The sequence below is a fragment of the Bombus pyrosoma genome, linkage group LG10, assembly GCF_014825855.1.
Source record: "Bombus pyrosoma isolate SC7728 linkage group LG10, ASM1482585v1, whole genome shotgun sequence".
Lineage (NCBI taxonomy): Eukaryota > Metazoa > Arthropoda > Insecta > Hymenoptera > Apidae > Bombus > Bombus pyrosoma.
Genome location: NC_057779.1, coordinates 12,981,722 through 13,003,108, shown reverse-complemented (window position 1 = coordinate 13,003,108; position 21,387 = coordinate 12,981,722). Strand labels below are relative to the sequence as shown.

General features: G+C 26.6%; 6 protein-coding genes across 16 annotated transcripts in view; 3 read left to right on the top strand and 3 right to left on the bottom strand.

Moving 5' to 3' along the window:
- LOC122571760 (S-adenosylmethionine decarboxylase proenzyme) overlaps positions 1-1,629 on the bottom strand; it is a 36,162-nt gene extending 34,533 nt beyond the window's left edge. The window contains exon 1 of the mRNA XM_043735879.1: positions 975-1,629. Coding sequence (XP_043591814.1) covers positions 975-1,105 — 131 coding nt within the window. The 5' untranslated portion in view covers positions 1,106-1,629. The remainder of the gene's footprint in view (positions 1-974) is intronic.
- A 659-nt stretch (positions 1,630-2,288) lies between these two features.
- LOC122571752 (U3 small nucleolar RNA-associated protein 14 homolog A) lies at positions 2,289-5,944 on the bottom strand. Its single transcript, XM_043735853.1, has 8 exons — positions 5,765-5,944; positions 5,364-5,580; positions 4,983-5,279; positions 4,637-4,888; positions 4,062-4,359; positions 3,857-3,970; positions 3,024-3,790; positions 2,289-2,939 (listed from the first exon to the last, which is right to left on the bottom strand). The coding sequence occupies exons 1-8, from the start codon at positions 5,872-5,874 to the stop codon at positions 2,472-2,474; spliced, it is 2,523 nt and encodes an 840-aa protein (XP_043591788.1). The 5' UTR covers positions 5,875-5,944; the 3' UTR covers positions 2,289-2,471.
- Positions 5,945-6,159: 215 nt separating this feature from the next.
- LOC122571765 (guided entry of tail-anchored proteins factor 1-like) lies at positions 6,160-7,410 on the top strand. Its single transcript, XM_043735892.1, has 4 exons — positions 6,160-6,371; positions 6,444-6,609; positions 6,849-6,916; positions 6,979-7,410. Exons 1-4 carry the CDS (start codon positions 6,303-6,305, stop codon positions 7,168-7,170), a joined length of 495 nt encoding a protein of 164 aa, XP_043591827.1. The 5' UTR covers positions 6,160-6,302; the 3' UTR covers positions 7,171-7,410.
- Positions 7,411-7,946: 536 nt separating this feature from the next.
- LOC122571759 (coiled-coil domain-containing protein 6) lies at positions 7,947-13,074 on the bottom strand. 2 transcript variants are annotated; one of them, XM_043735877.1, is made up of 7 exons: positions 12,894-13,074; positions 12,543-12,822; positions 11,268-11,808; positions 10,569-10,704; positions 10,377-10,504; positions 10,154-10,248; positions 7,947-10,023 (listed from the first exon to the last, which is right to left on the bottom strand). In XM_043735877.1, the coding sequence occupies exons 2-7, from the start codon at positions 12,762-12,764 to the stop codon at positions 9,868-9,870; spliced, it is 1,278 nt and encodes a 425-aa protein (XP_043591812.1). In that variant the 5' UTR covers positions 12,765-12,822; positions 12,894-13,074; the 3' UTR covers positions 7,947-9,867. The 2 variants fall into 2 exon arrangements, with proteins under 2 accessions (XP_043591812.1, XP_043591811.1); XM_043735876.1 differs by having other exon boundaries at positions 12,543-12,989.
- LOC122571766 (nuclear nucleic acid-binding protein C1D-like) lies at positions 12,647-14,108 on the top strand. Of its 2 annotated transcripts, none has more exons than XM_043735894.1 (3): positions 12,647-12,755; positions 13,563-13,782; positions 13,882-14,108. In XM_043735894.1, exons 2-3 carry the CDS (start codon positions 13,569-13,571, stop codon positions 14,052-14,054), a joined length of 387 nt encoding a protein of 128 aa, XP_043591829.1. In that variant the 5' UTR covers positions 12,647-12,755; positions 13,563-13,568; the 3' UTR covers positions 14,055-14,108. The 2 variants fall into 2 exon arrangements, with proteins under 2 accessions (XP_043591829.1, XP_043591828.1); XM_043735893.1 differs by lacking the exon at positions 12,647-12,755 and adding an exon at positions 13,320-13,388.
- A 698-nt stretch (positions 14,109-14,806) lies between these two features.
- LOC122571754 (bifunctional 3'-phosphoadenosine 5'-phosphosulfate synthase) lies at positions 14,807-20,656 on the top strand. 9 transcript variants are annotated; one of them, XM_043735860.1, is made up of 8 exons: positions 14,807-15,929; positions 16,545-16,611; positions 17,347-17,432; positions 17,518-18,321; positions 18,415-18,849; positions 18,934-19,143; positions 19,335-19,617; positions 19,765-20,656. In XM_043735860.1, exons 3-8 carry the CDS (start codon positions 17,397-17,399, stop codon positions 19,857-19,859), a joined length of 1,863 nt encoding a protein of 620 aa, XP_043591795.1. In that variant the 5' UTR covers positions 14,807-15,929; positions 16,545-16,611; positions 17,347-17,396; the 3' UTR covers positions 19,860-20,656. The 9 variants fall into 9 exon arrangements, with proteins under 9 accessions (XP_043591795.1, XP_043591792.1, XP_043591796.1 ...); XM_043735857.1 differs by having other exon boundaries at positions 16,182-16,611; XM_043735861.1 differs by having other exon boundaries at positions 14,807-15,990.
- Positions 20,657-21,387: the final 731 nt, after the last annotated feature.

The following is a 21,387-nucleotide window of genomic DNA, read 5'->3' as shown; positions in this document are numbered from 1 at the left end:
TAATATGACAGTACCACAATTTTCAGTTGTCTACCTATGCTAGTTGTTGTACATGATTTGTATATTTCGCATTAATGTTGAAAAAAGCATATGTCATTATGTGTGACATTAATTTATACTCGATTTAAAAAGTTAAGAAAATGTTTATGGTCAACGTAAAAATTGACGCCTACAAATTAGCATTTTTTTCAACCAATGATTTACTCTAAATGTTAGTAAAGTACCAGAAAAAAGGAAAATCGCATCGGTGCTTATGTCTATTTATATTCAATTTAAAATAAGGAGATAAAGCGATGTATATACATATCAGAGTCTCGTAGCCTCGCTTTAAGCGGTCGGTATTACTGGAACGAGAAGAGAAGGTGGGCGCATCGATCTTCGCCAAAAAACACGACATATATATACTACTGTAAAATTCAATGTATTCAATGTAGTGCGCCGAATATTTCTCCAACAAAATCATTTTTTTTTTTTTTAAGTCAAACACCGACTGCAATATTCAACAATTTAATCAAAGTAAAACAATGATAATTCATGCGAAATGTTACAAATTAATAGTTTTCTATTTTCCTGCCCACAATATTAACACACGTGAGAAACTAATTCTCAAATGAGTGTTAGGTTAAGCGTACTAACGATTATGACCAGAACACTATATCACAAGGTACCGGCGATGGTTGCCAGGCCGGTTTTGTTTTATCAAAACATTTATTTCAAATAAAATTATATGTCATTGATCAATTTTTAATATTTATAATACCTCGAATTGCATTACGCTTTCGTAAATAAATTGACGTTCGAATATAACTAAAAATTTGAATATTTTTATTAAACTGTATTATACAAAATTGATATTACGTGGAGTAATGTTACAATGAAATTTTACATGAAATTATATGATTAAATTTAAAAGATTACTACGACTAGAGGAAACAGTTGATTAAATATGAGAGAGATAGCATGTTTCAACTCACTGAGGAATCTGCCTAAGATCGCCCTGCTTTCTGTTTATGCTACTGCTGCTTGTGAACCAAATCTCAAGGAGTTTCTCCACTCCTTCGAAAAATTGCACACTGTCGGTGCTGTCGTCTTTGGTGGCTGCCATCCTTTGGAGGCACAAAATTTTATTCGCACTACGATATATGTGAAAACAAACAAAAATTTCCTTCTTGAGTTTGTGTTTCGCTCCAAATGTACGATAAACGAACAGTCTCACCGAACTTTGCTTTACTACTGAGAACAAGTGATCGAGTAATCATACTGGCGGTGATTTCTATCTCTCTCACTCTCGTTTGCGTGCGCAATATGGTAGTTCCCATCTTTTTCCTACTCCTTTGCACGATGCTCTTTCTTACCTACTATCTCTATTGGATGCGTATATCCATCGTTCTGCCAATCACAAACTACTTTTTGGCGCATGCGCATCAACCAATTATATTTAAAATATATCTCTATTCATTTTGCTATTTTCAACACATAAAATTCGAATTTGTTATATATATGTATTACATATAATATGTATTTTTTTTACTTATATAACCATTGCGATAAGTATTTCGATACTTAATGCAGTCCAAACAAAACATTGATATTTTTATTAAACTTTCAACATTATGATAGAAGAACATTTCTCTACTGTTAATTCTTTATTTCTTACCATAACTGGGATTCAATATTCTATATTATGTATATTATATATTATTATATTTATATTATGTATATTCTATATTATATATTCTGCTAAATTGAAACTGAAAAAAGCATACATATACCTGCATCAATCAAGTGTTGTATCTATCATTAATAAGAACATAATTTATATAAACTTTTAGAATATGATTAGAAGCACATATTTCAATCGATTTAGGTTCTCAAGATTGAATAGATACATTTAAAGTCATTTAAATTAAATGTTTCGTTAGAAGCAATTTTCATCCACCTTCAATTATTGCTTTCTAATTTATGCTTCAATTATTGTTTTTCTAATTAATACTAATTATTGCTTTTACCAATATCTATTAACTATGCTTGAGATAAGATCACAGATGAAAATTAGATTAGAGAGCTTTATTTGAAGTGTATTTTATATATTTGCAATAATTTTGAAATGTTCAAATACTTATGTATGATAGTGTATATATAAAAGTGCAAGTATTTTACAAAAAATAAAATATATTAATAATTTCTAATTCTATTAATTTTAAGAATTATATAGTCTGATAACTGTTTTCTATATAAATTCCACTTGATTGTAAAATATAATAAAAATTCATTTTACACTGTACATATTTCATTATCAATATCTACTTTTATTTATCCGACTTATTTATTTGTTTATTCAACTGACCAACAACCAATAATAGGCAAAAGGAGGAAATATAAAATTATTATATTACATACATTTTATACTATACATTTTAAAAAAAATGATTCTGTTTGAAAGATTTTTTTACAACATAATTTTTTCTGATTTATTTTATTGTTTGCTTATTTGTTTTTATTTGTCTTATCTTCTGTTTTTTATTTGTTTTCTTAGGAATAAATTTTCGATTCCTTTTATCACCTGTTTTAACTAAAACATCTTCAGTCATTGGTTCAATAATCCTTCCCATACTTGTTTTAATAGAGGGATCAATTAGTTTTCTGTGAGAATTTTCAGACACAAAATTTCTTCCAATTGGCATTCTGATGCTAGCCTCATAATCATTAACGCTTGAAAATGGATATGGCAATTCATTAACCTGATGTTCCTTTATTTTAGGATTATCTTCTTCAAATATTATCACATCACCTTTATTTTCATCTTTTCGAGGTAAATCTTTAGGTACCTTTAAAATAAAACGTCTCTTTTTGCGTCCTGAAATTTTAATATTTTTTCCACCCCAACTTCCCCATCCAGGTAAAGTTAAATCGATATCCTGAGGTTGAGACTTTTTCACCTGTACATAGATTTGATATTATAATTTATGAAAGATTCTGGATAAAATTGATACCGCATCATAATACCAATTTTTTTAACTTACCTCTTCTTCTTTTTCTCTCCTAAACTCTTCTATGACATCATCATCTGCAAATGCTTCACTTACTACATTACGTTTTTCTTCTTCATCTTCACTGTCATCTAAAACATCATTACCTCCAGTAATATCATTTGGGATATCTGTATGTAGATGCTTAGGTTTTACGTTTATGTATTTATTTGGATCTATTTCTACTTTAGAAGAAGTATTTGATTTATCTATAGATAAAGTGTTATCATGCCTTATTTTTTTAACTTTTTCTAATTCAGTATCCGCTTCTGAATTATTTTTGTTAACACTTTCATCTAAACCTAAATCTAAAGTAGGTTTTTGTTTTTTCTCTTGCATTTCAAGGCCATCGAAATTATCTTCTTCAAATTCAATGTTTCTAGATTTTCTTTTCTTCTTATTTTTTGCTTTGTCATAATTCTGAGTAACACGTTCAAGTTTCAATTTAATCTGATCTTGAATCTTTTCTTCCATGAAATCAAATATTTTAGCTATTTTTTCACTATTTGTTATATTAGATGTCAAAGAATTAATGACGCTTTCTACATTAGTATTTTCTATAGATTCCACTATCCAACTAGATGTGGCTATAACATTATTTGAATTTATTTTATTAGATTTTTTATTGCTATCTAATATACTCTTTTGTGTAATTCTGTTATGTGAATTATTCTTTGTATTTTCAACATTAAATTCTGTTATTGTTAAATTTTCATTGTGACTGTCAATTTCAAGTGATTGCTTATTATTACTATTGTTGTCTGAAAAAAACATTCATTAATAAAATTTGTAGCTACTACTTAATAGATTTACATCTGCAAACATACCTTTCAAACTAGTATCTGCTAATGAAATCGTCTGCTCACTAAAATTTACAACTTCTTGTATCTTTTCATTGTTTTGAGTTTCAGAAAAGTCTATATCAATGTCAGTATCTTTGCCTGTGTAATAGATTTTAATAATAAAAAATACAGATTTTTGATAATTCTATCACTTATATTATTGATAATACTATCACTTTTGTAAACATACCATTTAAAATACCATCAGGTTGTGTATCCTTTAATGAATTATCCGTTTGTTTATTTTCTAATTTATTTTCTAACTTCCTATTTTGATCATCCCAATATTTACGATAACTTTTAACAAATTCATTGACTTCTGATTCAGTTTTAATATTGCCTACCCAAGGATTTTCTTTATCATTAACTAAAAGCTTTTGTACAAATGTATCATCACCTGCATCTTCTTCTTCACTATCATTTGATTTTCTTAATTTCTGAGTTAATTCTCGACCAACTGATAATTGTTGTGCAAGTTCTTGTCGAGCCTAATAACATTAAGAGTAAGTTATTAATACTATATTATATTGAAGAAGAAATACATTTTTATACATATAAAAGATAATATTCACAAAAACATATAGTTTGTCCTCAATAATTTTAACAAATATTTGCAATTATATTATTATTTAATAAACAATAAAAGATAGTTATATCAACATTGTGTTAAATCCAAAATAAATGAATATTTAATCTTTTTAAATACACTATTCTATTCTATGTATATTAACTAATTAACAGTTTTACAGTATATGCTATACTTACTTCTTTATCATATTTTGCCATAATTTGCTTAGATTTAGCCCATTTCCCTGTATTTTTATGCCTTAGTGTCATTCGCTCTTCTGCTCTAGTTCTATCTAGTTGTTCAAGTTTTTCCAATGCAGCTTCTGGATTAGTTTTCTGTAATTCTTCAAACTCTCTCAATTGTAATTTTATTCTTTCTTTTCTTTGAATACGGTGAAATTTTTTACTTTTAATTTTATTTTGGCGATGAGCCTTTGCTTCTCTATAAGACTAAAAAAAAAGAAAGAAGAATTAAATATATGTACTACATATAAACAGTAGCTAAATTATTTTAACATAAGCACTTTAGTACTCTAGTACAAACCTGTTGTGCTCTGATTCTGGCAGCTTCTTTTCTTTTCATAATAACTTCCTTCAATGTTAAAGAAAATTCATCATGCTTTTGTTCAACATTCTCTTTCTGTGGTTTTAGTGCAGCAAGTTCTTTCTCTAAATCTGATTGAAGTCTAAATCTTTTAACAAATTCCGTAGATGGCTCAAATTGCATTGATGACTGATTTAAAGGAAAATGAAGCGATTCTGCTGTCCTGTTCCTTGTTATTACAGCGTTCCATTTTTTTAATTCTTGTTTTGTATTTTTAAAACCAACTACTCTCTTTATCTAAAATATAATTAACAATAACTATATTTAAGCAGTTATATACATATTACTTATGAATATTTGACATAATAAAGTAATTCTTACCCTGTCTGCTGCTGGTTTCTCCAATGGTTTTGGTAAAACTTGAACTTTTTTCTTTATAGCTTGTAAATTTCTGATAATTTCATGATGATGACCTTTTTTCCCTAAAGCTCTAGCTAAATCGTATACATGAACTGCATCTTGATCAAATACTCCACTTTTTACTAAATGAAATTCTGATACTTCTAATGTAGGTTCACTTCGCTCTGCCTTTTTTACTCTATGAAAAATTTAAGGACATATTTCAGAAATGTATTAAATGTTATCTCATTTTATATTGTATTATATTTATATTAATATAAAATACTTATTTTTTTTATACCTTCATATATCTTTTTCCATCAAAAAGAATAGAAATTATGTACTATAATTATTATATATTAACTTTATTCATAAATGCATACCTTTGGCCTTTATCAAGCTGTGATACAGCTTCGAGAAGTTTATTATGAGACTCTGATACATCTTTATCTGTATCATCTAAATCTTCCAAATAATTTGTCGACAAATCCATATTTAACCACACCGCGTGCTTTACTCTTCACGAAGCATCATATGTGTAGATTGTGTGTGGTGATAAAAGAAACAGAGATTATATATATACATAGATAGAAGTAAGACATTATTTCTTTATACTACTATGTGCTGTTACAATGGTAAACCAATGATATATTAATACTCTAGCTAGCATACCAACCAAAAAAACTTTAAAACTTGCAGTCAATTCCCTAGTATAATTATGCTGACCTACGAGCATGTGCTGACCATCTATTAAGTACTTATCTTTTTATATGTTTAGGTTGACATAAGCAATTGGAAAATGTTATAACCTCTAAAGCCTTTTTCATTAAAAGTCGAGAAATAACATTTTACGCTATATTTTGATTAATATCCAATAAAATATATTACGAAATATGAAATTTATCCTATTGAAAATATAAAATGAATTTACTTATAATATCAACTGTAAGTTGCCTTTTAGAATATATTTTCCCATCTTTAATAAAATATGTAAGTATCTGGACATTGTTTACATATTACATTTGTTAATTCCATTTGTTGTAAATTGTCATTCGTTTGCAGATTACGTCTCGTTTATATACAGTAAACAAACATGATATAGAATTACGAAACGATTTGATTAATTTGAAGCAAGAAATGATTGGAATATCTATGGTAGATGAATTTTCAAAGTATGCAAAACTTCAGCGTAAATATAATAAATTAGAAAGTACATTAAAAGAAAAAGGTAAAATAATGATACAATTATTAAGAAATAAATTAGATATATATTTTATAATTTTTTATGCAATAATTTTAGTTAACAATTAAAAATCTTTAATTTATAATTATTTGAATACAAAAACAAATAAAAATAGTTACATCTCATTGAATTTCTGTTCTATATAAATTTTGCATTTATTTGAGTTATTTATTGTCAAGTTCGTTTTATAAAATACTTTTAATCATAATGTACTTATTATTTAGCAAATGAAAGACTGTCTTCCAGAATGAAGGTACAAATATCTGTAACATATGGTTTTCGTATATTAAACGTAAGTGTTTGCTTATATTTATTATAATATAACATACTTAGTAATTCATAACATATTTTCAGGGTTCATTAATGTTGATTCTGCTATATCTATACAGAAATAAACCTGTAATAATTTTGCCAAAAGGCATGCTATGGCCAATACAAAGTTTATTAAGCTGGCCTTGTTATCATGAAGATTCAATTTCTTTGATTATGTGGTTAATAATTGCAAGATTAGTTGTAGCTACCTGTAAAAGAAATGATATAACATAATATCACCTGTAATACTATATAAAAATTAATGTTATAAGATTATAAAATAAAAATTTTTCACATAAATTATTATTCGCTGTGCATAAGCATACATGACAAACAATTTAGCTCTCAAGCTGTCAATGTATAGATAGAAACAACTTTAAAAATGTACATACAATTTTTACTTCTTCCTTAATATGCTGTATGAATAATTGTATAATGTTTACTAAATATATTGTGTTTGTTAAAACATTTAAATAAATGTCATATTTTAAAATAGATTCTATTATAGCGTTAGGACTGTAAAATATTTGATTAGGATACTTTTTAGAAATTTCTAAGGTCGCTAAAGCTGAAAATGAGGGTCGTTTTTCACGAAAATAAGGCGTAAAAATTTTCGATCAACTTGTTGACTTTCTCATGGATTTTGATAAAACGTTTTTTAAAATTTCGTGTTCTTAATACTGTACGGCTTACTCTGTATGCATCTGAAGTAGTAAATTAGATTTGGGTTACCTTTTATTTTCCGGTTGTCTCACGGCAACTGTTTACGTGGATTTCTAAAGTTCTGCCCTTTGTCAGACAAATATTTATCAGGATAAATTTTGAAAATCGTTCATATCCGTGACAAATAACCAGTATTCTTGGTTTTAGCGATTTAAAATACTCCCGAAACGACATATTCCAACCACAAATTTTACAATACGGATACTATAGTAAATCCTTAATCTATTTTAGTAAATTATGAATATAGTATTTATTTTAAATAAGGATAACAATAAATTTTACAAAAATAATAGCAAAAAAGTGACTGTATTTCGTGAAAGCTTAAGTAAAGTACATAATATGTAATAATGAAATATATCTGTATATAACTATTAATAAGTAATAATTTCTTGTTTTAACAAAATTTCATTATATGTATATGACAATTAATACATCTATATTCCATATAATGTAGCAACGTTTTATTCATATGTAGAGTATTCGAGAAACATTATTTTATAAAGCTTAAAAAAAGTATTAATTTTTGTTATTATTACTATAGTTAAATATTTACCGTTTAATCATCAGTGTTCTTACGATTTTAAGTTAACTTCTTTTCTGATATCAATTTGCATCTTTTTTAATGATTTTATGATTTAACATTGCGACACATATGATACCCAAATAGTACACATATAAATTGTATCATAGAAGAAATTCTATAATGCGAAGGCTAAATTTATTTCTTTTTTTCCTTTTTCTTTTTTTTTCCTTTTTTTTAAACTAAAAAGCTGAATTGTATATCTTTTACTTTATTACTGGACAAAGAACAAAAATGTTGTCCATAACATATTGTTAATAACAAATTGAAAAATCTCGCCACATTTTGAGCACCAATAGTAAATAATAATGTTCAAATTATTATAAAATGTAGCACAAGATTATTATGCTTTACTTTATCACATTCATATAAATATCAATTGAAAATATATTATACATGACATATGTTACAAAATGGTAAATTTTGTGATTAAAGAGCAAGATATACTAATTTAATATTTGATTAACACATAAATATCATCAAAAAAAGAAAACAATATTTATATATTATTGTTTTAAAATAGAACAAATATGACATGCATGAAATAATGGCATGTCTGACAAATCGAATTAAATAATTATTATTTGAAAAATAGAAATATGCAATTAATACTTGAAACATTGCTAACACAATAAAATATTTGAAACATATTTGATAATAATAATCTTTTCATTTTAAATATGATTGCATTTAAATGCAACAATGTCATGTAGATGTTATTTCACAATATTAGTTTCGTCGACTTAAAACACAGCATACAAATGCTTACGTATGAAATACTCACATTATGTGATTGTATACAAAACATTAAGTCAATCATATTTGAAATAATACAAAGTCCAATATTCTTTGGAAAAAAGAATTAAAAAAGTTTCCATTTTATAACTTTATTTATTCTTTTTTTTTCGTTAACTGTCTTTTTTTAATCATAATTGCATATTTTTTAAGGCATATTAATTTTAAATATATTATCGCTCTTCTAGTTTCATTATAAGTATTAATCATACGAAATTATGATTGTGCAACTTGAACAAAATTATATTATTATCTACTACATTATGCCATATAATGTTACAAAAAAATTAACATTATAAGAAAAAAATATTAAAATTTAAATAAGTTACATAGTAACCATTACAGAAGTATTTATTTGTATTATCTAAGTACTTAAATTAAAAATATTCCTCTTGTATTACTATTTCAAAGATTTAAAAAAGATGCATTAAGTTAATAATAATAATAAAATACACACAACGGAAATTAGAAGAGCGATTTTTCCTTTAATTTTCATTTTGTTAGTCTATTTAAAGCAGCTCAGAATTTCATATGTGATTTATATTAATATTTTTTTTTTATATATAAATACTATTTTATGTTTCAAGAAAGATTTAAGCGATTTGATACCAAGTATAGAGCAATTTATAGACTATTTATTTTTATGAATATTCTGTAATTAATTCATGCGCGCTATACTATGATTGTAAAATGATTAAAATATTGAAAACTGAAACTCTTTTTAAAATAACTTTTGAGTATGTCATACAATCACATAGCAAAAATGCATCAACAAAAAAGTACTTTATACGAATACACGATGAAATATTTGTTATTAGATGAATTCAACTGACTTATGTTTTAGTAATATCCATTGGTGATCCGCTAGTTGCGTTTGTAGCTGTGTTAGCGGCAATTGGCGGACCACTTGGACTTACAATAGTTGGTGGAATTGCAGGTTTAATAAATCTATCTGATGTGCGTCTATTGGATGATGTTACAATGTGACCCTGTTTAAATATAATTAAATATTTTAGATTAATATCATTTTTAAATATTTCATACACATAAATTACATTTGTACATTACTTAGTACTAATTGACTATTTGACTAATTAACCACTATAAAATGTAACTTACAGTGGAAGGTGGTGATGAACTTGCAAATGGAATTGTAGTAGGTTGACCACAAGCATAACATCGATTTGTGTTGAATCCCTCTCTGGTTGATGAACCTATTCATAAATAATATTGATATGTTAGTAAAATAAATTTATACAAATAATAAATATGGGATCACGTAATATTGAAACATAAAAGTCGAAAATTTACTTTATTTTTATATAAAACAAGGGTATTATACCTGGACTTAGTGGTCTAGAGGAACTAGGTGAAGGATTGTACGGCACTGGGCTAGAAACAGTACGATTTCTTATATTTCCACCAGACATCACAATTTCATTGTAGTGCCGTTCTTCTTCCATTTCCAAACTAACAGATAGATGAATTTGTAATAAAACTAAAACATTTGTACAATCTATATAATATTATTTACCTAGACTCTGACTCAGAAAGATGTCTACATAAAGCTTCGCGACGTTCTACTTCTAGCTGCAATTTTCTTTGAAGTCTTAAATTCTCTTCACGAATTTGTTTCTCTTCGTTTACATATCGTTGCATCTTCTCTGTATCTAATATAAAAATATAAACAGATCCAACAATGTTAGTTAACAAAAACAAAAAAATTAAATGATTTTAGTATTACTAATTAATTCACAACATTATTACAAACATAACGATTTCGTATATGATATCTATTATCATTTCAAATATATACATACGCATAATTACTTTATATTATAAATTACTTCCTTTAATTACAATTATTATTCTATTACAATTCTATTTCTATTCTATTTCTTTTTTATTCTCTCTTAATTCTTATTTTAGTTTGCTACTTCTAATTTTTTATTTATTAATATCCTAAGCACTGTATAAGAGAATTGCAAGATTCTAATTATCTATAATACAGTATTGCTGTTACAGCATATAACATTATATTAAATGTGAAGCTAATAACAAAATATAAATACATCAATCAAATTATTTCATGTCACTATTTTTACTTTTCTTTCTAATAATCAAATTAATTTATGTAATTCTAGATCTAATAAAAATATTATATTTATAAAAACTTATTTTAAAATATATTTTTTACTACAAATAAATCTAATTATATGATAAAAATTCTTACGTTCTTGTTGTGAGATGAACAATGTATGTCTTAGTCTGGCTACTTCACTCCTTAGAGTTTGAATATGTGCACTTAAACTAGTAGCAGTATCACCATTATTGATTTCTCTTGGTGAAGCAGGATCTGATACAGGTTGATCTAATTTTATTTGCAGCATTCGCTTCTCTGCTTCCAATTTATCCATTCTTTTCCATAATTTATTTACTAATGCTTCTTGCTCCTGCTCAAGTGTGTTTTCCAGTTCTACTTTTTCTCTACGCAACTGCTCTAAATTACTTTGTTTTGCAAGTGTCTCAGCTTCAAGTTTTTCTATCTTCCTCATTAATTTGTTCACAAGACATTCTTGTTCTTGTTCTAAAGTTTGTTCTAATCGACATTTTTCTTGGCGCAATTGATTCAACTTTCTTGACAAATCATTAGTTAAACATTCTTCTTCTTGTTCATAATGGTGCGCCAATGTTTCTTTCTCTTTCTTAAGTGCTTGGATTTTTTTTAATAACGTATTACTTATAAATTCCTCCTCCTGCTCAGCTTTAGCTTGCTATAATATAATCCAATAAAAAAAGGTCAAAATGCCAATAGAAAATATGCATAATTAAAAATTGAAAATTGTTATCAAATTCCATCAACTATAAGAAAGTTATTGTGAAGTTCAATAGTTGAATAATTTATTTTAAACCTCTCTAATTTGAAAAATATATTTGTAATTATGTTTTTATAAACAATTTCGTTAATGTATTAACTATATAAATATTACTTCTATTATCCAATTATTATATTTCAAACAAATAATATAAATAATATAAAAACAAAAAATATTGTTTAAATACATAAATTAAAAATAATTTATAACTTTTTTAAATGCAGAAGTAGTTTATTTTATAATCAAGAAATCATTTTACTCTAAGAAAAGATTTTTATATCTAATTTTTATTATAGCAGTAAAATTATATAAAGCTGAAATCACTTTATAGATTTAAATTTTATATGCATTTTAATACATTGAATACAAAAAATTATGAGAAACTATATAGAAACAGAAGATTGGAACACAATCATATAAAAAGAATTATAACTACATAAAATAGATTATGAAATGAAATAATGCTATATAAAAAACAGTTTATATTGAGCAAATGTTTTTAATTTAACCTAAAATTAAATATTTTAATATATATCCAAAAGTAAAATATATATATTAAAAAAATATTCTGTACTAAATAACATATGTAATTAGCAAATTAATAGACATTATTTATTTAGTAAAAAACTTACTATAATGACAGAGGCTTGCCGAAGACCACGATTCTCTTCTTGTAACGCTTTTACTCTTAATTTATATGTTTCTAGCTCGACTTTAAGAACACGATTATGCTGTTGTAACGACTCAATTCTTTTTTGAAGTTGTTCTCTAGTTACAGGAGACGGTGGCATCATTATCGGACCTCCGTCGATCGAGCTTGAGTCGCTTTCAGATGCGCTATCACGGTCAGCCATTTTTCTTAGACAAAAATTTCTTTAAAAACAACTTACAATCCTTTCTTTTTCATCGCACCTTCAAATAAATACATGTAATATGTTTCTCTTAACACACAAGTATTTAAATTTTTGTTAAAACCTCATTACTTTGCATGAAAAATAACGTAATATTATAACGTTCTACCACGACATGTGCTCTACAGTAAAACGAATCAGCTGTTTCGCTGTTTGATTCTCCATGAATTATGTACTTGCAAAGATGTCAAGTATATTTTGGAACTGTAATTCCCCAGAGCTTAAAGAATTTATTTGTTACATTCTTGGCATATTTAAATAACATACTAATCTTTTAAATAATAGGAAAATTAAGTCAGGAAATTATTGTAACTCTAAGTGATTAAACAATTATAAACTATATAGATTTATAGTAAATATTTATTATTATTTCATTATATTTTTATTACATTTAAATTTATATCTATTACAATCTTGAATGTGTATAGGCAATTTAACTATCTTATTTCTATCGTAATTCTAGTTAACAAAAGATTTTAATAAATATATGAATTCTAGGTAAAATATATCTGTATGTACAACACACGTGTATGTATCGTAACAAGTAGTGCTTATAAAGCGAGTCACGTTAGTATTATCAATGATATTATCGCATATCTTGAAATTCTAATCATGTTAAACATCTATCTTGAGACTGAGAATAAAGGATAAGTGTTTTTTAGTTTGATTTTTGTTATAGATTATTTACTTTATAAAATTTTTATGGTGTATGTATATAAGGAAAAATTATAACCTCTTTAGATAAACATGGATGCAGATTTTGAAGAACTATCGCATGACATAGATCTTATTGCAAAAGTTAAACAATACCGTGATGCAACGACGAAAATTCAAGATACAATTAAATATGCTGCAAATCCAGCAGTATATGAAAAACTTTCTGATACAGATAAAATACAGTATAATCTATTGATGTCTTACTGCCTAAATAGTGTGTTTTGGATGTATTTGCGTGCAGAAGGTAAAGTACTAATAAAAGCAGTATAATTGTACAATAATTTCAAATAAAACAAATTATTGTATGATTTCTATTGTATTTATTTTATATGTATGTAATTAGGAATTGACCCAGCAAAGCATCAAATAAAGTCAGAAAATGATCGTTTAAAGAGGTCTATGACACGTGCAAAACAAATTAATGACAAGAACACATTTATGCCTCGTGTAAACAAGGATGCAGCACAAAGATTTGTTAGGAATGGGTTGTGGGAAATGAAGAATAAAAAAAAATGATATGAAAATAATGGATGTAATATTGTATGTAAATAAATTTGTTTTATAAATTAATTAGTGACCTAAATTTATAAACAAAAATGTATTAAACATGATGTTATGTATAATGCTGAATCTATTTTATTCAATAGTTTATATTTTCTTAATAAGTTAAGTCTGACAAATTAATTGTATAAAAAATTATATAAATAATACTTTTACATAGACAAATAATTAAGTTTTGTGTGTGTGTCCTTTAAAGAAAAAAAAGTAACTTCATACTTGTTTACCAAAGTGACTGTTTATATCCTTGTAACCTATGAATAGAAGGTATAACACAAACAATATTATAGCAGCAAGGCATATAAAAGACATAAATTTACTTTCAATAATAAATTTTTTTATATGTCTATTTTCATTATATAAATAAAATATTAGAAATAAATATATAGAAATATATTATAATCATAATAAAATTAAAGAGGTAATAGAATGCAGAAAATGCTATCTAATACATTTTCCAAGATGATAAAAAATTGCAATAAAAATGAAAATACTTCTTGTACATAAGATTTATGTGTTTCAACTATAGTTATATATATATTATATATATAGAGATATATTATCTTTAAAAGATAAAAATGATGCTATATCAAAAAATAAGTAGGTAATATTAAAAATTTACAGTTTTTCATAATATAATATAAATAATTATGTATATGTAATTGTTAAGAAAGAAACAATCCATTTTATTATATCAATTTTTTTTGAACTTTCGTAGGATTTCAATAAATGCTTGAAAGGATTAAGGATATGATCTTATTTAGAATATAATGAAGGAAGAAATGAATATTTTGCAAGAGAAATTAATAATATTATCGAGATACTTCATACAATGGCTGTTAAATCGTATTCTTCAGGTATTCTTTTATGTTGTAACTTCTTTGTTTTTAATCTATACAAATTTTCATGATAGCAAATCAAAATATACACTGTGGGATTATATAGATGACATTTTTGCACCAATTGAACAACCTATATATTCTGTAACTATGAAATGTAATCCAAGAAATGTATAAAATATTAATGCAAAAGTATATCGTTCTCCTAATCATACAAACACATTACACATGTATATAGAACACATAATAGATAAAATATCTAATAAAATAAGATATAACGTTGAAATAAAAAACTTACAATCACTATAATATATTTTATAATCTACATTTAATGTTATCTTTAAAATCCTGTTTCAATAGATTTTTACTTGTATGTTATTTAACTGTATTTCACATTTAATTTTTATGAGGTTTTAAGCATTTATTTTTGAACAAAACGTTGGGTACATAATAAAGTGCTATTGATAATATGTTTCTGCCTGTTTAATATTTTTCTAGACAGAACTAGTAAAAATATAGGTAATAATCAGAGTTTTTGCAGATTCTTGTACACTTACGGAAAATTTAAAGGTACACAGAATACGCACAATATACAAAAATATATAATTATATAATTATTTAATTATAATTTTTTATAATTAAAACGAATATTTAAAGCCTATTTCTTTAGCCGTGTTCATAAATATCTACAGTTTAATTATGAAACATTGTCACATAATTTCACATTTTATAAAGTTTCATGAAACTTCCAATAATTCCAATACATTGTCTAAAATAACGTGAATTATTCTGTGTTACATATGATTAGTATAGTATATATTAAAATTATTAATTGATGCACCATCTGTTGAAACGCTAGTATCTGAAACTGGTTTTATAGATATGTATATAGCATAGTAGCGCATGTAGTACCGTTACAGATTACAGCCTTGCAGGTTACAGCTTAGCTTACGGCCACGTTACAGCGTGGTTCGTTCTGTGCATTGCTGTCACGGTATATATTCTTCATTATTAGTTATAAATATTTCCTATTAATGACGGCTGTTTGAAAACGTGTAATTATTATAATACAATTAAAATTTAATACTTTGACAATTAAAAGATAATTATTTTTTATTAAATACTTATTAAAATTATATCTTTCACTTGATCGATTTGCCACGTATAGTATATAAGTGCATACATAAATACAGGGAGTCTCACCTGAAATTACCATCTTGATTTTTGTCATTATTATTATTCGCAGCGGGAAATGATTCGATGGTCTCGAAGGGTGCATGTTCTGAGGCTATTAGTTTTTTTATGGATGGACACGTCAAGGGCTTAGGATGGTCAACTTTGATTTTTTTAAATGGAGTCATGTATTTTTTAATCCAGTAATCGACGCAATTCATCATTCCTTACGCAAGAATATCCTATTTATACTAAAAAACCATTAAATTAGGAGATATTTTAACTTTAATTTGTCAAATTTAATGTATGGAAGACAAAGATGATGTAAACATAAGAATACCGTTTTGTGTCTATCCTTCCTTCATCAACAAAAAAATTAATAATATCAATATGTGCACCCATCGAAATAATCCAAATTTCATTCAAATATTTCTAGCTGCGAATGATAATAATGACAAGAAGGCTCTGTATACAAAATTAAAGCTAGTAAAGACATAATAAAGGTATTGTACCAGCTAATATTCATTCGCGATTTTATCGCATACTGCATTCCATCCAACGTATCAGAATTTCATCTTTACTTTTACTGCTATATTTTACATTTTGATTCCTAACAACAATAGTTTTATAAAGCCACAGAACACTTCTTCCATCGGTTTAAAGATTAACATTTGCCTGCAATAGCCATGGAAATGGGATTTTCCCTTTTCACTTTCTATACCCAATATGTATTGTCCGAGTCAGAATGATTTATAAGGGTTTATTCCTTGCTATGGTCACTGGCTAAGACTTGTGAAATTTCTTGTGTAGGATATTATAAATTTCTCAATAGGATATGTTACGTACCATACATTCTAAGTCTGAGAGCGAAAGTATGGTTAGTTTGATGGTTCGACGGTTGGGGTGGTCACTTCCACCCCCTAAAACTGAAATATCTAATTATGTAAAATTGACCAACCCCCTTGCAAATTCTGAAAATATTTGAACAACCAATCCGCGTGTTTTACGCTAATATATCTCATACAAGATGTCTTATGATAATCTTTTGGACAAGTTGTCCTTAGTCGTCAGTCGTCAAACGCTACTGTCAATGTTACTCATATCGTTGCTTTTCAAACACTCACTTTGGTACCTTCAAAACATTCATTTCAATACCTTCAATCTTCAAACATTCTCAAACTTTCTTATATCTTCATACATATTCATATATCGTATCTCATTTTGTGGTTATATTAAAGTTTCAGTGTTAATTGTTGACCAGTTTCATCGCGATCGCGTTAGAACAGTTATGTCAAACGAAATCCCAAATAAACGTCTGATGACGGTATGTATAAACCTGATGAAATACATTTCATCTTAATACTTTTTAATAAACTTTATCAATCTTATATAAAGAAACTTTTTATTAGAGTTGTAGCAATGTATTGGAGCAAGCACATCATGTATCAAGAGCAAAACGTGGACAAGCAATGGGAAGTATAAGAGGTTTTCGAGGCTGTACAGTTTGGTTAACAGGCCTTTCTGGTGCTGGGAAAACTTCAATAGCTTTCCAAGTTGAGGCAATTTTAATTGATCACGGAATTGCTGCTTATGGACTTGATGGAGATAACGTAAGGAGTGGTTTAAACCACAACCTTGGCTTTACCAAGGAAGATAGAAAAGAAAACATAAGGAGGGTTGCAGAAGTAGCTAAATTATTTGCTGATAGTGGACAAATTTGTTTATGTAGTTTTGTATCACCATTTGAAGAGGATAGACAAATGGCAAGACAAATTCATAAAATGTCTGATCTTCCATTTTTTGAAGTTTTTGTTGATACACCTCTTACTGTATGTGAAGCAAGGGATACCAAAGGATTATATAAAAAGGCACGTCAAGGAGCAATCAAAGGCTTTACTGGAATAGATCAAATGTATGAAAGACCATTAAATCCTGATTTAGTGGTAGTCACTGAAAACTGTACTCCAGAGGAATCAGCCGCAACTGTTATTGATCTTCTGGAGAAACAGCATATTATACCTGTACTTCAAAAACCCGCAACACCAATACGGGAGTTATTCATTCCAGAATCACGAATATCTTCTGCCAAAACAGAAGCTGCTACGCTTCAGAACTTAGAAATTAATGAAATTGATGTGCAATGGCTCCAGGTTTTAGCAGAAGGTTGGGCTGCACCTCTTACCGGTTTCATGAGAGAACACCAATATCTCCAGGTATATACAACATACATATATATTAATGTGAAATACAATAATGCTGTTAAAAACTCAATTCTTGTTTTTATTAGAAGCATAAAATATTTTTAGACTCAACATCTAAAATGCCTCCGTGAAGGTGACAGAGAAATTAATCAATCTGTTCCAATAGTCCTTGCAATACATACAAAAGATAAAGAACGTTTGAATGGACTTTCGTCTTTTACATTGAGATACAAAAACAAAGTTCTAGCAATATTACGTAGGCCTGAATTTTATTATCACAGAAAAGAAGAAAGATGTGGTTGGCAATTTGGTACTAACAATTTAGGTCACCCATATGTAAAAATGATTCATGAATCTGGAGATTGGTTAGTAGGTGGTGATATAGAAGTTATTGAGAGAATTAAGTGGCATGATGGTTTGGATCAATACAGACTTACACCAAATGAAATTAGAACAAAATGCAAAAAGATGAAGGCTGACGCTGTCTTTGCATTCCAGCTTCGAAATCCTGTACATATGGGTCATGCATTATTAATGCAAGTAAGTTCATTTATTTATTTATTATTTACGACAGAATTTATGTAAAATATTTTATGTATAAGTATGTTATATTTGTATTTCTAGGACACTAAAAAACGTTTATTAGAAGAAAGAGGATTTAAAAATCCTATTTTATTGTTACATCCTCTAGGTGGTTGGACGAAGGATGATGATGTACCACTACAGACAAGGATTCTGCAACATGAAGCTGTACTTAGTGAAGGGGTTTTAGATCCTCATTCAACATTATTAGCAATTTTTCCAAGCCCTATGATGTATGCTGGGCCAGTTGAGGTAAATTTTGATTATGGACATATCTTCATTTGTTACATAATTATAATGAAAATAAAATATGACAGGCATAATATAATATAAATAGTGTCTATAATAGCTTTTTTTTTTTAAGAAATAGATACTATATTCTAATGACATATTAGAATCCTTCTAGTGTTATTTCATTTCATGTTCATTTTATACATTATTAGGTACAATGGCATGCAAAGGCAAGAATGAACGCTGGTGCTAACTTTTATATCGTTGGAAGAGATCCCGCTGGCATATTACATCCTAACAAAAATGCAACACCTGATGGGAATCTTTATGATCCTACTCATGGAGCCCGAGTTCTCTTACTAGCTCGAGGCTTACAATCGCTAGAAATCATACCGTTTAAAGTTGCAGCATATGATAAAAAATATAAAAAAATGTCCTTCTTTGATGAGAAACGAAAAGAAGATTTTGAATTTATATCAGGGACGAAAATGCGTTGTATGTATAATATGCTCTTATCTGTGTATTACATATTTCTATAACTTATAAAATATCATAATATATATAATTTTATATAATACTAAAACGTGAAAAATTTGATTTATTAAAAAAACACGAGTTTAATATTTAAAATATTTGTTATAGGTTTAGCAAAAGCAGGTGAAAATCCACCTGATGGTTTTATGTCACCTAAAGCATGGTTTGTTCTTGCACAATATTACCAAAACCTAGAAAAGTAAATATTTAGTGCAAAAATCGCTAGAAATTATTAACACTTTAAAATGAAGTGTTTATAGAGTAAAATTAGTGTTTCAAATATTTAAAAAAAATGAGTAAAGAATATTAATACCTGATGTAGTATTAATATTATTATACATTTATATATTTATACATTTTAATTGTACAGCACAGCGATTTCTGCATTTATCTGTTTTAAATAAGTTAATATCTTTTTGCATTTATTCTTAAAATGTATGTATATATATATGTATATCCCTTAATTTTATTTTATGTAAATATAAAATTCAATTACATTTTTCACAAAAATTTTATAAAAATATATATGACACAAATATGATCTTTTATTGTATCTACTTCAAGAAGTGTATATTATATCATGTCCAAAAAGAAATTTGTATAATTTAAATGTAAATTTAACAGCTATTTATATATGATAAAAATATACAAACACTTGCAAATGTTTTATGTACAAAAGTATCTGACACTCAAATTCTTTTATTGCCACCATAAAATATTAGTTCAATTTACAAATAGAAATTTGATGATATAGGAAAATAAACAAAAGTTAAAATTGTACAAGATGAGATGTTCGAGTACATAACTTATTGTAATTGTACGATAAGTAAGACTACGCTTACCGTAAAAATTAAAATAATTATGCGATATATTACAAATAGTCGTAATGATGATTTCTTTAATGAAATGTATATAAAAATATATAAAAATCGTATATAGATATAATAAATTTCACTTGTAATTTTACAATAATAAAAAAACAAAATTTTATTACTAAAAATGTCTAATTTACCGTAATATAAGAAAGTATTATTATAAAACAAGGCAAACATTACTTTTAACCAGAATATGGATTTTTATGCAAATTCGTATTTTTGAGAACATAAAGGAGTAGAATCTTGGTGAAAAATTGTTTTATCTACCAAATGTTATAGAAAACACTATATTTTGAATACCTTACACATTTTTTCACAGTATGAGCATTTTGTACAATTTTGTACTACCAAATTTTGTATAAATGCATAAAAATCTACAATATACTTACAACATAAGTAAACATTACTTATATTTAAAATATATTTGAATTAACACTTAAGCATTCATTGTACAATACATAATTCTATAATATAATATCTGTTTTAAACATACAAAGTTATGTTAGAAATATATATCATATATTGGAAAAATCTTCGTCAAGAAGCTGTTGCACAACTTCCTAATGAGAATTGAAATGTATTTTAAAGATGTAGCTGAAACAAGACAAGTAAATAATTAAGCAATAAGAAGTATGTATTGATAATTCAGCTAGAAAGATCTATTTCAGATAAAAACGAATTTGGAACAGGAAATTATGTCGCGAAATAAATTAGTTACAAAAGATATTAATCTGAAACACAGAAAATAAATGATAAATTCTAAAATCGGGAAAAGAATTGTGAGAAGAAGAAAATTTAATTGCGGAAGCGGATGAACTTGAGAAAGAGCTTAGCACAGTAAAAGAAACTTTTACCT

What these genes read in the sequence shown, in the direction of transcription:
- LOC122571752 (XM_043735853.1), bottom strand. Translation starts at nt 5,874, where the DNA reads ATGGATTTGTCGACAAATTATTTGGAAGATTTAGATGATACAGATAAA. An exon ending in CCAGAATCAGAGCACAACAG is followed by an intron (nt 4,889 to 4,982) that starts GTTTGTACTAGA and finishes CTTTTTTTTTAG; the next exon opens with TCTTATAGAGAAGCAAAGGC. An exon ending in ACCTGATGGTATTTTAAATG is followed by an intron (nt 3,971 to 4,061) that starts GTATGTTTACAA and finishes TCTATTACACAG; the next exon opens with GCAAAGATACTGACATTGAT.
- LOC122571765 (XM_043735892.1), top strand. Translation starts at nt 6,303, where the DNA reads ATGAATTTACTTATAATATCAACTGTAAGTTGCCTTTTAGAATATATT. An exon ending in TCCCATCTTTAATAAAATAT is followed by an intron (nt 6,372 to 6,443) that starts GTAAGTATCTGG and finishes ATTCGTTTGCAG; the next exon opens with ATTACGTCTCGTTTATATAC. An exon ending in AAGTACATTAAAAGAAAAAG is followed by an intron (nt 6,610 to 6,848) that starts GTAAAATAATGA and finishes CTTATTATTTAG; the next exon opens with CAAATGAAAGACTGTCTTCC.
- LOC122571759 (XM_043735877.1), bottom strand. Translation starts at nt 12,764, where the DNA reads ATGGCTGACCGTGATAGCGCATCTGAAAGCGACTCAAGCTCGATCGAC. An exon ending in GGCAAGCCTCTGTCATTATA is followed by an intron (nt 11,809 to 12,542) that starts GTAAGTTTTTTA and finishes ATTATATTATAG; the next exon opens with CAAGCTAAAGCTGAGCAGGA. An exon ending in GTTCATCTCACAACAAGAAC is followed by an intron (nt 10,705 to 11,267) that starts GTAAGAATTTTT and finishes TTTTTATATTAG; the next exon opens with ATACAGAGAAGATGCAACGA.
- LOC122571766 (XM_043735893.1), top strand. Translation starts at nt 13,335, where the DNA reads ATGTACAACACACGTGTATGTATCGTAACAAGTAGTGCTTATAAAGCG. An exon ending in GTGCTTATAAAGCGAGTCAC is followed by an intron (nt 13,389 to 13,562) that starts GTTAGTATTATC and finishes TAACCTCTTTAG; the next exon opens with ATAAACATGGATGCAGATTT. An exon ending in GATGTATTTGCGTGCAGAAG is followed by an intron (nt 13,783 to 13,881) that starts GTAAAGTACTAA and finishes GTATGTAATTAG; the next exon opens with GAATTGACCCAGCAAAGCAT.
- LOC122571754 (XM_043735855.1), top strand. Translation starts at nt 17,136, where the DNA reads ATGTCTTATGATAATCTTTTGGACAAGTTGTCCTTAGTCGTCAGTCGT. An exon ending in GAGAACACCAATATCTCCAG is followed by an intron (nt 18,322 to 18,414) that starts GTATATACAACA and finishes AAATATTTTTAG; the next exon opens with ACTCAACATCTAAAATGCCT. An exon ending in TGTATGCTGGGCCAGTTGAG is followed by an intron (nt 19,144 to 19,334) that starts GTAAATTTTGAT and finishes ATACATTATTAG; the next exon opens with GTACAATGGCATGCAAAGGC.